General features: G+C 34.2%; 1 protein-coding gene across 6 annotated transcripts in view; it reads left to right on the plus strand.

Annotated features, from left to right (window-relative positions):
• The window catches only part of STXBP5 (syntaxin binding protein 5), a 158,862-nt gene that overhangs the window by 23,974 nt on the left and 118,144 nt on the right, over positions 1 to 16,744 (plus strand). For all 6 annotated transcript variants that reach the window (XM_019746935.2, XM_019746931.2, XM_074333689.1 and 3 more), the window contains exons 3-4: positions 4,574 to 4,655; positions 7,701 to 7,801. In XM_019746935.2, the coding sequence (XP_019602494.2) occupies positions 4,574 to 4,655; positions 7,701 to 7,801 (183 nt within the window). The remainder of the gene's footprint in view (positions 1 to 4,573; positions 4,656 to 7,700; positions 7,802 to 16,744) is intronic.

The raw sequence follows: 16,744 nt of genomic DNA on the forward strand, positions 1-16,744 counted from the left end.
TTAAAGTAATGAATACATTGTGTTAAATAACGATAATATTCATCGTTATTTAATGATAAATCCTTTCGTGAGTACACTATGTGATTTTAATTCTCACCACAGTTCTGCAAGCTAAACTAGATAGGTGTCTGCATTTTATAAAGAAAAAAGTTGAGAGGTGTAATAATTCTCCCCAGGTTACAGCAAATAATGGTGGAGCTGACATATGAACTGACTGGAAAGTAGAGGTCTTAATTCTCACTGCGCCTCAGATGTTCCTGTGGCACTTAAACAACAATAGCAAAACAAAAGATACCTACCCAGGCTTCTTCTCAGGTAATTTGGGCTTAGTAAATTTGCAGTAGAACTGGAATTCTCATATACTGCCAGGATTGAGAACTACTTGCTCTGCAGTTAGTGTTCTTTCCACACTAATATCTCTTGATTATATGTAAACAATATTCGTTCTTTAAAATTTAATTTTAAACTTTTTTTATTATGAAGTAATGATTTCTTATGAAATAAATTTTTTCCCAATCCGTAGAGCTTCTTTAGTATTAAGACCCTTCAGGGCTGGTTCTAGCATGTACTACCCTGTTCAAAGGAAAAGGGAAACAAGTCAGTAGTAACCTTGAAAATAATCACTTCTTTGAGCATAGAATTATTACCTGTAAAATATGGTGATGACTACTTTTCAGAATTACTCTGAGGATTAAGTACAATTATGTATTTAAGACACAGTGAATGAAACTTAGTAGATACTCGTAAGTAGTTTTTATTATTTTATTAAGAAAACATCATCTTAGCTGGAAATAAACTGTATTAATATTAGTGTCATAAAAAAGTACAGATTGGTCTGGAATAATGCCGTACATAGAGTAAGAATAAAACCTTTCTTGACCTCCATGTAACTGATTTCCTGGATTTACAGACACTTTTCATTTTCTGTGAATAAAATATTGATTGATGTCCACAGCGTATTGAAGTTTCAAGACCAGCAGGCTATTTCCCAAGAGGCCCAAATTAGAAGACCTGTTTGCTGATTCTTTTTTTAGCAAGAATCAGTTTTGTGTATTCCCAAATCTGTTTGTGTCTGTTATATTTGATATTATAATCAAGGAATTCACTTTAATATTATATCAACTGATGAAATATAAATGCGTGAAGAAAGGTTTTTTAATATCTAAAAATCTATGATGAATACTTTGGAAAAACTTCATGAAGGTCCATCACCTAAAATTTCCTATCTGATGCTAAGTGGATAAGAGTAGACAATTGGGAAAAAAAATAATAAGACTTCATGGATGCTGCACTTAGATTTCTTGCCAGTACCTTTGAAGTTCCATTTAAAAAATTAAATTAAAATCTTGTACCTGGATAGTTATGGTTATGTTTTATTCAAGAGAAACTATCCTGAACTCTAGTTAATAGAGGCACATTTAAAGAAAATGTCTTTGGCTAATATCACAGGATTAGCAAAATTATGTTTTATGTAAAAATAATATGTAAGATAGATAGAATTTTTATGATTCTTCACAATGGATCACATTTTTTATTAACTTAGTTATCAATCCTGATCTGGTCATATAAGAGAAGTTTTACTCCGTTCATATAAAATGGGAACTATAGAATATGCTAATTGGTATCAGAAAGAATAATTTATCTGGGAAAATTTGAATTAGACTTACTTTTCCAGTTAACAGGGCAAGGTATTTGCTGTCATCTGAGAAAAGAAATGGATGAACAGAGATGTACACATTTCTTTCCTTGGCCAACCCTCTGTGAGTTGGCACAACCAAGTGCCAGTAGTACCAGTTTGATATCTAGTGTCCTAAAGTTGCATTTGGGCAATTGGTGTAGCAAAAATACTACTGCTGATAATAATGATGACAATAATAATAATAATAATAATAAATTCAAGGTGTTTGAAGAGGAGGGTACTATCGGCTAAACATGCTCAGTTAGTCTTACTTTATAAAATAATAGAAGAGTTAATTGTTAGTAATAAAATGAAAAAATATCTTGAATATAAATATCACCTAGAAATATTTCTACAAATCAAAAGGGAAAAGTGGATAGAAAATAGAAATTTAACCTTTGGTGCAATTATTTTTAATTAAGAAGAACCCTAGCACGTGTTAATAGAATGTAGAAATAGTTTTCATACCTGAATGTGAATTTGTATCCAAAGTGCTATAGTTTTATTAAATCCTATGAAATTTTACTTTTAGATTTTGCTTTGTATTTTCTATTACTATTTATTAAGTAGTGAAGCATGTAGCTTAGTATAGCAGCGTGTTAAAATGGCTAACTTCTCATTTCAAGTTTATGAAGGTAAAAGGCATATAACAGTGCCTGACAGTAAGTTCTGTAAGTATTTGGTTTTTTTCATTTTGTTTTGTTTGTTCTTTACTCAGTATACTTTATTAATTAAGAGTAAACTCTGGAGCCAAAATATTTATTTAGATTTCATTCCTGTTACTTTCTAATTGTGTGACTTGGGGCAAGTTACTTAATTTATCTATGCTACAGTTTCCTTATTCTTCATAGGTTATGAAGATTAAATGAGTAATATATAAAACATGTTCAATGCCCAGCACAGAAAAACGCCATGTATTTGCTGTGTAATTATATGCAAAATCATAGAAATTTGCATTCTAATCTGTATTTAAGCCTATTGCAAAAGAGGGATACATTCATTAGTGACATAACATCATTCCACAATTAGAACCATAGTTATGTGGCTCTTCAATATATATATTTTTTATTTCAGTATGTATGTATAGTTGGTATACAGCCTTATACTGGTTATATTAGTTTAAGGTGTACAATCTAGCGATTCAGCATTTTTATACCTTACAATGTGGTCGGTCACCTCACTAGTTGTAGTAATTACCTGTCACCATGCAAACTTATCACAATATTGTTGACTATATTGCCCTTCTCCTTTTCACCCATCCCCCTACCCCCTACCCTTTGATCTGTGTCTATGAGTCTGTTTTTGTTTTGTTTTGTCTTTAGATTCCATATATAAGTGAAACTATATGGTATCTGTCTTCCTTTGCCTGATTTATTTCACTTAGCATGCATAATACTGTCTAAATTCATCCATGTTGTCACAAATGGCAAGCTTTTATTCTTTTTTATTGCTGCATAATATTCCATTGTGTATGTGTATCTATGTGTGTGTATATATATATATCTGACATATATATACACACATGAATATACACACACACGAATATATATCATCTTTATTCATTCATCTGTCAGTGGATACACAGGTTGCTTCCATATCTTGGCTATTTTAATACTGCAGTGAACATAGGGATGCATATATCTTTTCAAATTAGTGTTTTTGTTTTCTTTGGATAAATAATAATGGAATAATGACAGTATCTTCAAGTGGTGCTAGGAAAACTGCATAGATACATGCAAAAAAAGTAAAACTGAAAAACTGTGTTATACCATATTCCAAAGTAAACTCAAAATGGAATAAATGTAAGGCCTGGAACTGTAAAACTCCTAGAAGGAACCATAGGAAGTAAACTATCTGACATACCTTTATGGACATACTCCCTTAAGCAAGAGAAACAAAAGCAAAGATGAACACATGGAACTACATCAAACTAAAAAGCTTCTGTGCCACAATGGAAACCATTAACAACAAAAAGGCAACCCACTGAATGGAAGAATATATTTGTAAATGATGCATCCGATAAGGGGTTCATATCCAAAATATATAAGAAACACATGCAACTCGATAACAAAAAAAATAAATAAACAATCTGATTGAAAAATAGTCAGAGGACATGAAAAGACATTTCTCCAAAGAACACATACCAGATATATGGAAAGGGGCTCACCATCACTAACAATCAGGGAAATGCAAATCAAAACCACAGTGAGATACCACTTCACGAAACCTGTCAGAATGGCTGTTACCAAAAAGTCAACAACATGTTGACAGGGATATGGAAAAAAGGGAACCCCTATGCACTGTTGGTGGAATTGGAAATTGGTGCAGCTCCTGTGGAAAATAATATGGAGGTTCCTCAAAAAACTGAAAATGGTTGTACCATACGACTTAGCAGTTCTTCTTCATCATATATTTTTAGCCTAAGCTAATTTAAAAATGAGACTACTGGAATGAAAAATGCCAGTAAAAAGATTATTCTTTCTAAAAGCAGTATTCAAAAATGGCATTTTTCTAGTTTTCACATTTGTTTGCCGACTTGGGCAAAATTGGATGCTCTGCCTTTTTTCCGTTTTTTATTTTAAGTGAAAGAAAAAAAAAACTTGGCCAGAGTAAAGTACATTAAATATATATTATCTTGATTGTTTTTATTACTTTTTTTCCCCCTAAAAGGAGCAGTTTTCTTATTTCTTTTAGATCTCTAATCATTCAGTGTTCCAGTTTTCAAAAGAAACCAGCTGATTAGCTTGATGTCTAATAAACCTACCGAAATCTCGACCTCAAATAGTTTGTACTGAGTATCAGGTCATTGGAATATTTATTAGTCTATTATATGATTTACCAATTCCTGTCAATAGCCTACATATACCGTAAACTCCTTAATGAAATTAATGACAGCTTTGGTCGTCCAGGAGTAGAATGTTATTGCCAGCACGACAGTGGAGCTGCGGTAATCCAGCTCCAGTTCCTGATTAACGAGGTTAGTGAATTGCTTTAATCTTTCATACTTATGTACGAAATAGGACCAAATCTTGTCTTTCAGATTTCTTTCATGCATTGACATTTAAATGTTTGAACAAAAACGAGTTTCTTACAGATCAGCGATTATAGTAATTCACTTTAAGGCAGCATCATGGACAGCTGCGTAAATAATGTGAGATGTTTCTCAGAACAGTGTTGCAAATACAGGGGTGTAAAGTAAATATTTTTGGTACAGGGTGCTCTATTTAAATTTTATTTCAGGGATCTTCAAAGTTATTAACATATAAACATCTATATTAAGATATTTTTTAAAGAGGAAGCTTATAAATTATAAAATGTATTTCTCTGATGAGTTTTGAAATACAACCAGGAAACAAATCCATTAGAAACAGGTTATTGTCTAAAGTTCTTGTTGTATCACTTATTTGTTGAAGTAATTGATGATGCCCTTCTTTTTGGAAAGAGCTCGAGAAGCCCCATTTTATCAGCAAAATACACTGTGTGTTTGCAGGTTTTTAAAATGTACAAGGAGCTCTGAGAATAGGTGTTTACTGCAAGTAGTGACAGGCAGGAAAAACTGGCCATAGAAGGAGAAAAGAAATCACTCCAGAAAAGGCTCTGCTGTCCTTAGATGTTAGGCTAGTTTGTGGACATTCATTTTGCCCTTAAGCCCTTGGGTTCCATGGAGTAGATTCTTAAATGTGTGTGAGAGAAAAAAATGACTCGATACCTCTGGCTTTTGATAAATGTTTTGTTCATGTCAGATTTAAGAGAGGCATCATGGGTGTAAAGAGCTAAAGATGATAATAGAAAAAATTCAGCAAAAGTATAATCCCAATAATACATAATTGTGTAGGTTTTTCAGGGTTAAAGGGAGCATTTAAAAGAAAAAAAAACTTCGGTGTTCTCTGTAGAACTGTTTAATAGACATGTTTACAAAATCAAAATATAGAAAGTTGTTGAACCCATATATGAGGACTCAAGATTATTTTTACTGTTTTAATTTTTTTTAAATTATGAAATAATTAGACTGGCAGTTAGGTTCAAAATAAAGAAGTCCTGTGTACCCTTCCCTCCTCTTCCCCCATAGCAACATTTTATGTAACAATAGTACAGTGTCATACCAGGAGAATGACATAAGTACAGTACTATTAACTAGACTGCAGACCTTATTTAGATTTCACCACCTGTTTCTACATTCATTTATTGTGTGTGTGTGTGTGTGTGTGTGTGTGTGTGTGTGTATGGTTTCCTGCAATTTTATCACATATATAGATTCATGTAATGACCACCACTAGCAAGATACAGCTCAGTTGCACCACTGGAAATGAATGTCCTCAGGCTACCCCTCTATAATTACACTCCCTGCTCTCAGTCCCTAATCCCTGGCAACCACTCATCTAGTCTCCATCTTTATTCTTGTGTTAAGATTATTTTTTAAAGGAGTACATGAGCCAAGGTAAATAATATTGCAAATTGATTCCCGATATACCTAAATTTAGAAATCTTGTAGTTTATGCTCCGTTATTCATATTATGGGACTCTTTTCTCATCAATAGGATTCATCACAGAGTTCTTTGAAATGACTATTTTACATGCTTGAGTCTTACATTTAAGTACTTAAAAATAACATTATTGTTTGAAAAAATTCTTAGTAAAATATGAATATTAAATGGGACAGCTATGGAAATGTGACAGTTGGAGGTAGCTGTTTGTGTGCAGTTTGGGAAATCTATGTATATACAGCTGAAGGCACCACCAGAGGAGGAGGTCAGCAGTTACTGCCATTTTGGCTCTCCATCTTCTCTTCTTCCTTGAGATTTTAAGATGGGGCAAACATATTCAGAAAGAAGATGATGTGATTTGAAACTACAGTGGAAATAAGAATGAAGAGTACAAATCTTTGATAATCTAAATCCTTTGAATTTCTCTGCTTCAAAGTGCTATAGATAAGAGTATGCTTTCTAGTGAACGGGAGGATATGTGGGCTTCATGTATTTCTGCTTCCATTAGTCATTTCGTAGGAATAAGAGTTATACAGCAGAGTAGCCATCAGAATTTTGAAGGTAGAAAGGACTTGGAGAGATCGTTTAATGTAAATGTTGCCTTCAGAATGGTTTTAATGTTCTTGGATAAATGAGAAGCTCTCTTATTTTAAGAGGGAGATTTCAAGATTTCTTATAATAACCTAAACTGAAATTAATATAAATTCTCATATTGCATCTTTTGTCTTGTTCTCTCAGTGTAGAAGAATATCTTACTCTTTTGAGGAAAAACATTCATGTGTCTTAATAAATTAACCTTAGTCTACAGATTTTTAATTCTGTTCGCAAAACAGAATTGCTTCTGGAAATTGAAAAAAATACACCTGCATAGGTTCTCGCTCTGAAAATTCTGATTTGTCAGGTTAGGGATGTAGCTGAGCCCCCTGAATGATTCTCACATACTTCTAGAGATTATCTGCTCCATACTTAATCGTATTTAATAATATCAGATGTTTTAACTTTCTAAATTAATCATATTAATCAACCCTTTGGACGTTGAAGTTATAGTGTGCTGAATGCTGTCTTTATTTTCCATATATTCTAGTAGTAGAATTTTGATCTAGGAATAGTACACTCATAAGGATTTGTCTTAAGCCAAATAAAATGGTAAGGTTACTTCATATCATATTTTGCTCTTTTAGTGAAAGTGAAGGAAGTATGTACAGTAGTGACCAAGTAACTTATAGTCTGACCTCTAATTTTGCATTCCTAGTAATCAACCATAATATCCAACTGACCCTAGTAAACTTTTAGTTTATAAGATATTAAGTTATACTTTAAATTACTGAAGAATTGAAAACACTTTTTATACATGCATATGCACACAATACACTTTTATATCTACTGTTTAGAATTTGGGTTTGGTAAATGTTTCTCAAAACTAAATCTATTGGCATAAAGTTTCAAAATTTAGGAAGGACATTTTTTGGCAGGTCCTTACCAGCTTTAATGTTTGTAAACTATGTTCTGTATAAAATATATGACACTTTATTTTTAAGGGAGCTCTTGTGAGTGCCTTGGCTGATGACACCTTACATTTATGGAATTTACGTCAGAAGAGACCTGCCATACTACATTCACTTAAATTTTGCAGAGAAAGGTAAGAATCTCTTATTTATCCTATATATATGATATTTGCTATTCTGTTTTGAAACATTTTCTTTTAATTTTATTATTTTTTTTTTGTAATGGACTTTATGCACAATCTAAAAAATAATTAAAATGTTAAAGGATATCCAGTGAAAAACAAATTTCCTTCCTTTCCAGACATCTTCCATTCCATAGGCAACCACATAAATTTATTTTGTGTCCTTTGAGTAATCCTTGCAGTCTGTGTATACAAGGAAAAATCTCTGTATAGTTCCTTTTTTGTATTAAAGGGAAGGCATTGTATATTCTTTGAGTTGTTTAAAAGGCTTTAGTTAAAGTACAATTCTAGGAGAGGGGCAAAGGTGAAGAGGAGTTAATGGAAGGAGGGAGAGGTGAAAAAGGGGAGGAATAGGAAGCCCAAGGTCAAGGTTCAGTTATTTTCTACCTGCTGGGAATAGGGCCAGCCTCTCAACTTGCTGGGAGAGTTCCTCAGTGTACTTGCCTGTAGGATCTCAGGGGGAGGCCTGCATCAGCCTCAGATGCAAGTAGAGCAGGTGGAGATGGTAACGGGCATCTGAGGACCAGGACACATCTTCTTCTTGTCAGTCTCACACCACCTGCTGGAAATGTAAGTGTAGGTGTCGCCAGAGTAGTTTTCAATTTGGCTTGATTTTGCGTGCTCCACTCCAGGGGGCGTTTGACAATGTCTGGAAGCAGTTTTTGTTGTCACAGTTGGGGGTGAGGGGTAAGCAGTGCTCCTGGCATCTAGTGGATAAAGGCCAGGGATTCTGTAAACACGTTACAATGCAAAAGACAGCGCCCATAACAAAGAATTACTTGGTCTGAAATATCAAGTGTCCAAGTTATGGAACCCTGGGCTCTAGCGCATCAAAACGATGTCATTTGGTCAGTGTAGTGGTATAGAAGTTCTCCTAAAACCACCACCCACTACAGGGATTCTGTCAGGAGGTAAAATTCCGGCAGAAGAATACCTCTGGTACTTTGTTGGCCTGTGGCATGTCCATATTCCTCACTGGGACACAGGAATGTGGCAGTATGTAGTCCAAGTGCACAAACATACACTGCAAGTTATGGCAAATCTTCACACAGAGAGGATTCAACCTCAAGGGGTTCCAGAGTCAGGAGCTGATGGTGGTCAGGTACAGAAGAAGTCACATCTATGCTATCTCTGAAGATGGTCTCCAAGAAATCCTGGTAAAACTGTAAATCAGAGTGTTAGAATAAAGAAAAACAGTTCATTTCTGTGATTCACAGTTCTTTCATTTGATGATAGATACATCTAGGTTTAGAGAATAAAATAAGCATGCATGGATCCTATACTAATGATTAAGAAAATACAATTATCTCATGGGATACATTAATAATCAAAATTTCATACTAACAGTTATCAATGAAGCATTAATGTCCAAAATCCTCTTAAGAAGAAAACTGTTTGACAAATGAAGTAATTCATTCAGATACCAGCACAGCAGTGGTATTTGTTGCCTATAAGGTGCTTCAGGAACTAACTGCTTTCCTGGCCTCATATTTTTTCAGTAGCATATATAAATTAATGTAGAAATAAATGTATTCCATTATATTCTTATTATAATATTACATTAATAGTATGCTTTGCTTATAATTTGCTCAGTATGCACGTGAATAGGGCATAGCTGTGAGAGTATTTGGCTAGATGCCAGCACTCAAAAAATCTATACAGGTCCTCTTTTGAATTAATTCATTGTACATATTTAACAAGAAAAAAATTAATCATAATATTGAAATAACTCAGACCTAGGATTACAGGGTGGTAGTAATTGCATCATATCAGCAAAACATTTTTCCTTGAAAGCAGCTTAATGAAAAGTGTATAAGCATGAGACATGAGAGCAATTTGGTGGGATGAATTTCAGGACTAGAACACAGAAATGGAACGATATCCAGGCCTATTATGAAGACAGACAAAGGGATCTACTACTCTGCACTTAATTCTAAATTACAAAGAGAACTGGTTGGTGATATGGAAATGATGAGTCACCTTGGAAATTCTAAGTATAGAGAACCATGTGCTGAGACAAAATTTAAAAAGAAAAAGGAAAAAAAAAGATTCCTTATTTGAGGAAAGACTGTTGCAATTTGTTGACCTTCAGACTGTAAAAGGAAAGATGGTCAAGAAATGTTGGATAACTTTCTCGAATAAAATGATCCATAATGACTGAGAAATTCTGGCAGGGAAATTGGGAGAGACATTCAAAAAAAGTGGTCTGGTTGCACAAAGACCTTAAAAAGTACTCAGGTATAAAAGTTATGTGGAAGAAGGGATTACATAAACAAAGGTAACTGTAAGAGCAATTTAGCTGTACCAATGAGCAACATGAGCTAAGACTTGTGAAAAATAATAAAGAAAAAATAATGAAAACACTTTATTTTTCATGCTTAGGGCCAGAAAGTTAAGTAGATTTATGGTAGGTAGAGTTAGGGCATATCTTATTCCTCTAACTGTATTAATGCAATACTGTTTCAGACAAATTATGTCTTAGACTGCTGAAAGTACTGTACCATTATTGGTTGGCCTAGGAGTGAGAGTAGTGCTTCAAATTTGGAAATGAAAAAAATACATTTTAGAATGTAAATTAAGTTTAGTTCACCAAACATTGGGTGCCTTCTATGTGTCAGGAATTATGTGAAATGTTGAGATAACAAAGATGAATAAATTGCTTGAATAGCTTATGTTAAAACAGAGATCCAGACGTATAACCATAATACAGTATGGATGAATGACATTTTAGAAGTTTATGTTAAAAACACATGACAGAATAATTAACACAATCTTTTAAAACTTTTTTTGTTTCTTTTGTTTTTAATATTCTGACTTCCTTTAAAAGAAGACAAAAACTAGTAATCAGGAAAATGCAAACTAAACCCACAACCAGATACCATTTTACATCCATCAGCATGGCTAAAATATTGGCTTGAATGTAACACAGTTGTAACTTCTTATAATTTACTGGTGGGAGATTTAAATATTTAATCACTTAGGAAAAATTTTTGGTAGTAACCACATCCATCATGACTCAAAACTTCTTCCACTCCTACCCATATACCTGTGGTAGGCAGAATTCTAAGATGGGCCCCAAAATTTCTCCCTGGTGTACACACGTCTACTCCTAGTTATTCAAACAAACACTCATCTAGGTGAAGACATTTTGTAGATGTAATTGAGATCAGATTAGTAGACTTTAAGATTAGGTTATATTCAGTGGGCCTGACTTAATTAAATGGGCCTTTAAAAGGGACTGGGCCCTTCCTGACAAAAGGTTCGGAGCATGAGAGGGATTCAGCAAAGGGAGATTCAGTCCTACAATAATGAGAAGCCTGGATGAGTTTGAGAGCTGATTCTTCCCCCAGAGCCTCCTAAAAGGAATGCAGCAATGCAGCCTTGCTGATTCCTGGATTTCAGCCTTGTGAGACTGTGGGTAGAGAACCCAGTCATGCAGTGCCTGGACTTCTGACCTGCAGAAACAGAGACAATAAGGGATATTGTCTTAAGCCATGACATTTGTAGTAATTTGTTACACAGGAATAAAAAACCAATACAGATTTTTGTACCTACAAGTGGGATGCTGCTGTAATAAATACCTAAAAATGTGGAAATCTCTGTGCAACCAGGCTGTGGGTAGAGGTTGGAAGAATTTTGAGGAACATGATAGAAAAGCCTGAATTGCCTAGAACTTGAACAGACTGTCGCCAGAGGCTCATAGGGACGTCTAAGAGAGGACTCAACTCGGAGCAGTGGTGACTAGGTTCTTGTCTTCACGCAAGAAAGAATTCAAGACCCCGAGACGAGACAGATGGAGGAAAGAGAAAGTTATTTATTGAAAATGAAAGCATACACTTGAGAGAAAAGTGTGGGCGAACTCGAAGAGTTGCCCCAAGGAAGTCACAATTGGGAGTATTTATCCCCCCAAGGGCAGGAATTGGTAATGTCCTATTGACATGGTTCTTCTCTCCTGGATGGGAACCTCCCTTTCCTGCTTTTTCTTCCTTATTTGGTTCCTTCAGAGCTGTCATGGTGTCAGATGCATGATGTAAGTCATAGTAACTGCAATGCAAATGATAATATAATGACATTATAATCAGCTAAAGGTCAGGTCCAGGTCATAGGGATCAGCGTAGCTGCAAGAAACTGGTTCTTGTCTTTCTTCAGCTGCAGGTACTGGATACATTCACTCTGTCACTGGTGTAACAGTGAAGCATCTCACCTTGTACCTTGGAGGGAGTTGTCAATTTCCCTAGGCCACATATCCTCTATCCGACACTTGACTTAGAGATTGCTGCCAGTGAGAGCTTAGCAGGAGAGACGAACATGCTTTTGGAAACTGGAGGAAATGGTTCCTCGTTATGTAGTGGCAGAAAGCTTACCAGGAATGTCGCCTACACCATATATAAGTAATTAACTTGGATCACTTGAAAAGCTGCGGAGATTTCCAAGGAAATTGTTGAAGGTGCAACCTGACTTCTTGTGGCTTCATAGTAAAATGCAAGAAGAAAAATTGGGGGAAGAATTATTAAAGGAGCCAGGACTTGATGCTTTGGGAAATTCTCACCTTGATCCAGCTGGCAAAAAGGAGATTGCTTCTGAAAATGTGACAGAGAAAAACACGAGAGTGTGGCTGTATAGTGAGTGTTTTACTAAAAACCCAAAGACCAAAAGAGTATTTAAGTGGTACAAAGAGCTCTATTAAAAGGTCATGGGTGTGCCCCACAGATAGTCTCAGCCAAACCAGAGAGCTCTATGAAGCTGAAGAGTGGCAGCTCTCAGGCCTCTCAGTAGGAGTCAAGATGAGAAAGGATTACCCCAAAAGATTTGTGGGTGTAGCTTTTGTCTAATAGAGTAAAACCCAATGAAATTTATTTAAGACCCACAAGTTTCTTCAGAAAAGTGTATAGCAGGAACGTTGCTAACTGGGATGAAAGAGCCAGACAGAGTTCAAAATGAAAGGAGGCTGCTGCCACAAGGAGGCTGATAAAAGTTCTCACCTGCAAACATGTGCTGCCTTTCATGAAAAAGGAAGGGTCAATGAAAGGGTGGAGCTGAGAGCCACAGAGGATTCCTAAGTCTTGAAACCTGATTAAGATAAAGGCACATTTGCCCAACTTGATTTCAAAACTGTTATGGACCAGTGACTCCTTTTTACCTTTCACTTTTTCCCATTTTACAGGAATTTCTATGACTGTTACCCTATGCCTAGCCCACCACTGAATGCTGGGAGTGCTGGGGACAGATAATTTGTCTCTAGTTTTATAGATGGAGTTGAATTGTGCCCAAGAGCTATACTTATGGGTTACACTCAGGACCCTCATTTGCAACAAATTTGGATGATGAGATCTGGCGTTTTGAGTTGATGACATTTTGATGAGATTTTGGACTTGAGTTGACTTAATTGGTTGAGTCTTTGGGGATGTTGGGATGGGTAGATGTGTTTCGCATGTAGGAGGAATGTGAATCTTTAGAGGCTATAGGGCTAAACATTAGAGGCAAAATTGTAAGAATGGTCCTCAAGATTTCTGCCCCCCCTATACGCACACCTCCTAATTATTCAATCAATTCTAATCAAGGTACTACTGTGAAGGGGTTTTGCAGATGTAATTGAGATCCCAAATCATTTGACCTTCATTTAGGGAGTTTTTCTGATTGGTTTTATGCTTGGATTAACTGACTCAAAATGGCAACAAGTGAGTGAAATATTCATGGTTGGTTTGGCTCAATCTCTGGGATTCAATTTGGTTTAAGCTTCTCCCAAAGTATATGGGTAACTTGAAGAAGATATGGGCACTCTAATGAACATCTGAGTAATGTTTGGAATGAGGGGACTTAGGAATGGATGATGTGATAAACAACCAGTGTCCACTACACTTTTCAGTGCCTTCAAAATGAAGGAGAAACGCTTCAATATTTAGCATTCCCTAAAAGGTCTTGCAAGATCTGTGACTCAATTTCTTATCACCATAATATCATTTCACTATATTTCTCCCTCTCTTTGTGCATTATGATCCAGCCACCTGTCTTTTCAGTTTTTGAATGAACTATCCTCTCTGCTACCTGTTTGTATTAGCTGATCTCCCTGCTCAGAAACACTTATGATTCACTTGCCGTGGCTAACTTCTGTTCATCTTTAAAGTCTCCTTGTCATTCTTTCACAGGTTTTTCTATGAATTCCCAAGTCTGTGTTTAGTTCCTATTTTGTATTATCCCAGAGTACGATGGTCTTTTCCTAAAATACTACACACTCTGCTTACTGTAATTGCCTTTGTTACTTTGATTGTGTTCTTAATTAGAATGTAAACTGTATGTATTTTCTTTATTATTTTATTCTCAGCAGCAGTCTTAGTGTCTGACATCTAGTAAAAAAATGTTTGCTAGATTGGTACATAACTGTCTTTGCAGAAACAAGGGAATCTGTCTTCTCTAGAAGAATCCCTCTATGGACTATGTTGATTACCTGGGAGATCTGTTCTAAGAAGGAGAATCTTCAAACAGAAAAGCATGAGAGTATTTGCTCCAGGCTGATTTTATATATAATCTTTATTCCTCCCAATAATATAGCCAAAACTAGCTTAGTTGTCTGATTATCCTTGGAGTGCTATTTGGTCTTTGGTCCATAGCAAAGCTTTTAATTTTTTTTTTCTAAAAAGAGTGAGATAGGAGTAAAGAGCTTTGAGTGGTGGATTTTTAAAAATTAATTTAATTAATTTTTAATTAATTTTTTAAAATAAATTTAATTAATTTTTTAACTAACATGCCTGGGAGGTATGGCTGACTTCCGTCTGTAGTAATTTGATTTTTAAGATGAACATTAAGGTTTTATTTTTCTTCTTGTCTTACTGTATTAGCAAAAATTTCCAGGACAGTGTTGAATGATACTGTTGATGGCAAGTATCTTTCCCTTAGTTCTGATTTTAATATTGCTTCTAGGGTTTAACTGTTAAGCATAATGTGGGATATTGGTTTAAGATAGAATTTTTTTCCTGTGAGAGTTGGTTGTTAATTATGGAAGTTAATTTAAATTGAATGCCTTTTTAACATCTATTTAGATTATGTGATTTTTTTTCCACCTTTTTCCTATTTAATATATGACACGATAGTTTTCCTAATTTTAAGCATTTTTATTTGTCTGTGAAATTTTTTGAATAAAGTTGACAATTTTATTGTTAAATGTAAATGTTAATATATTGAGGCTCTTGACTGTGTTCATAAGTGAGATTAGACGATAACTCTTTTATTCTGTTACTGTTAATTTTGGAAACAAGGCATGCTTTCTTGTAATGAATTGAGTAACCTTTCTGTCTTTCTTTCTCTGTCTCCCTGCCTTCCTTCTCTCCCTCCTTCCCTTTCCTTCTTTCCTGTTCTAGGACAAATAGAGAAATTAGTAAAGGAATTACCTTTTTTTCTGAATGTTTTCAGAGTATACTTAAACTTTTTAAGACTAGAAATTTTTTTGTACATAATTCTTAAATATATTCAATTTTATTCATGTTTATTGATCTTTTAGGATTTCCTCTTGAGTAAATTTTATGATTCAGAATATCATCAATTTCATTAGATTACAAGCTTGTATCCCTCTGTATTCTTGTATGCTTATATTTTTATACTATCCAAATTTCCTTTTTCACTTTGTTTTATTTACCATATTTCTTACCATATTAATGGTAGACTTCTTACCATATTATGATTTGTTAGAAGTTGGTCTATAGAATTGTATTTTAAATGAAGTAGTTTGTGGCTTTTACTCTTATTTATTATTGTTATGTAATTTATTAATATTGATGTTTATCTCTATACTTTTCTCAGCTATTTTTGTTTTAACTTTTTGACTTATTAAAGTTAAATTTCATTTAATTTAATTTGCTTAAAAATAAAAACACTTTAGGGCAATAGGATGAATATGATAAGAGAGACAGTGATAAGGTAAAGTCAAAGGGTGGAGATCTCAGCTTACTAATTATAGAAATTTTTTTGATGGAGCAGACAGGAGAAAATAAAGCAAAAGAGAGAGAAGTAATGATCAAAGGCATAACTGAAGAAAATTTTGTGGAGCTAAAATATCTTAGACTGAAAGGGCTAACTAATACTCAAAGAACTTCTGATATAATTAATACAATTAAATGTAGGTTATATTCTGACATTATCAGTTGTGAAAGGACTCAGAAAATATACCACTTATCTGACATTTGCTTGTACCTCAAATACTTTCTTTCAGACATTTTCAGAAAGCTATTGTTAAATATATGTTTTAGAAGTGTAAAGCTAACTATTAAAACAATAGGAAAATATGTACTATTAAAACCTTTAGAGGAGGAAAAGAAGAAATTAAGAAAATAAATAGAAGTCAGGAAAAGAGGTAAAATGATAGAAAAAGAGTGCCTAAATAAGATGGAAAAACCAAGTTTATCTATATCAGTAGTCAAAAGTATTATAAATATACTAAATTTACTAAAATTCTGACATTTTTCAATTTGAATTAAAAACAAAATACAACCATTGAACTGTTTATAAAAGGTACACTAAAGCATAAATACACAGAGTTTGAAAGTAAATGAAAGGAAAAAGTGGAACAAAACATGCAATATAAGTTATAATGTTCCTGGAAATAACACTAACAAAATATTTAAGCTCTGTATGGAGAAAATATTAACACTTTATTGAAGGAATAAAAGAAGACTTAAACAAATGGAGAAGTTCATTGGAAGGAATACTCTAGTTGTAGAATAATCTGTCTCCCTAAAATTTCCCTAAAATAATCTATAAATTCAGTACTATTCCAATCAAAATTTTAACAGGATTGTTCATGGAACTGAATAAGCTGAACCTAAAATTTATATGGAAAAAAGAAAGGCCAAGACAGTTTTAAAAAAAGAAATATGAAATGGTGGGACATATTTTATTTGGTAT

The sequence above is a fragment of the Rhinolophus sinicus genome, linkage group LG05 (assembly GCF_036562045.2).
Source record: "Rhinolophus sinicus isolate RSC01 linkage group LG05, ASM3656204v1, whole genome shotgun sequence".
In the NCBI taxonomy this organism is placed as follows: Eukaryota; Metazoa; Chordata; class Mammalia; order Chiroptera; family Rhinolophidae; genus Rhinolophus; species Rhinolophus sinicus.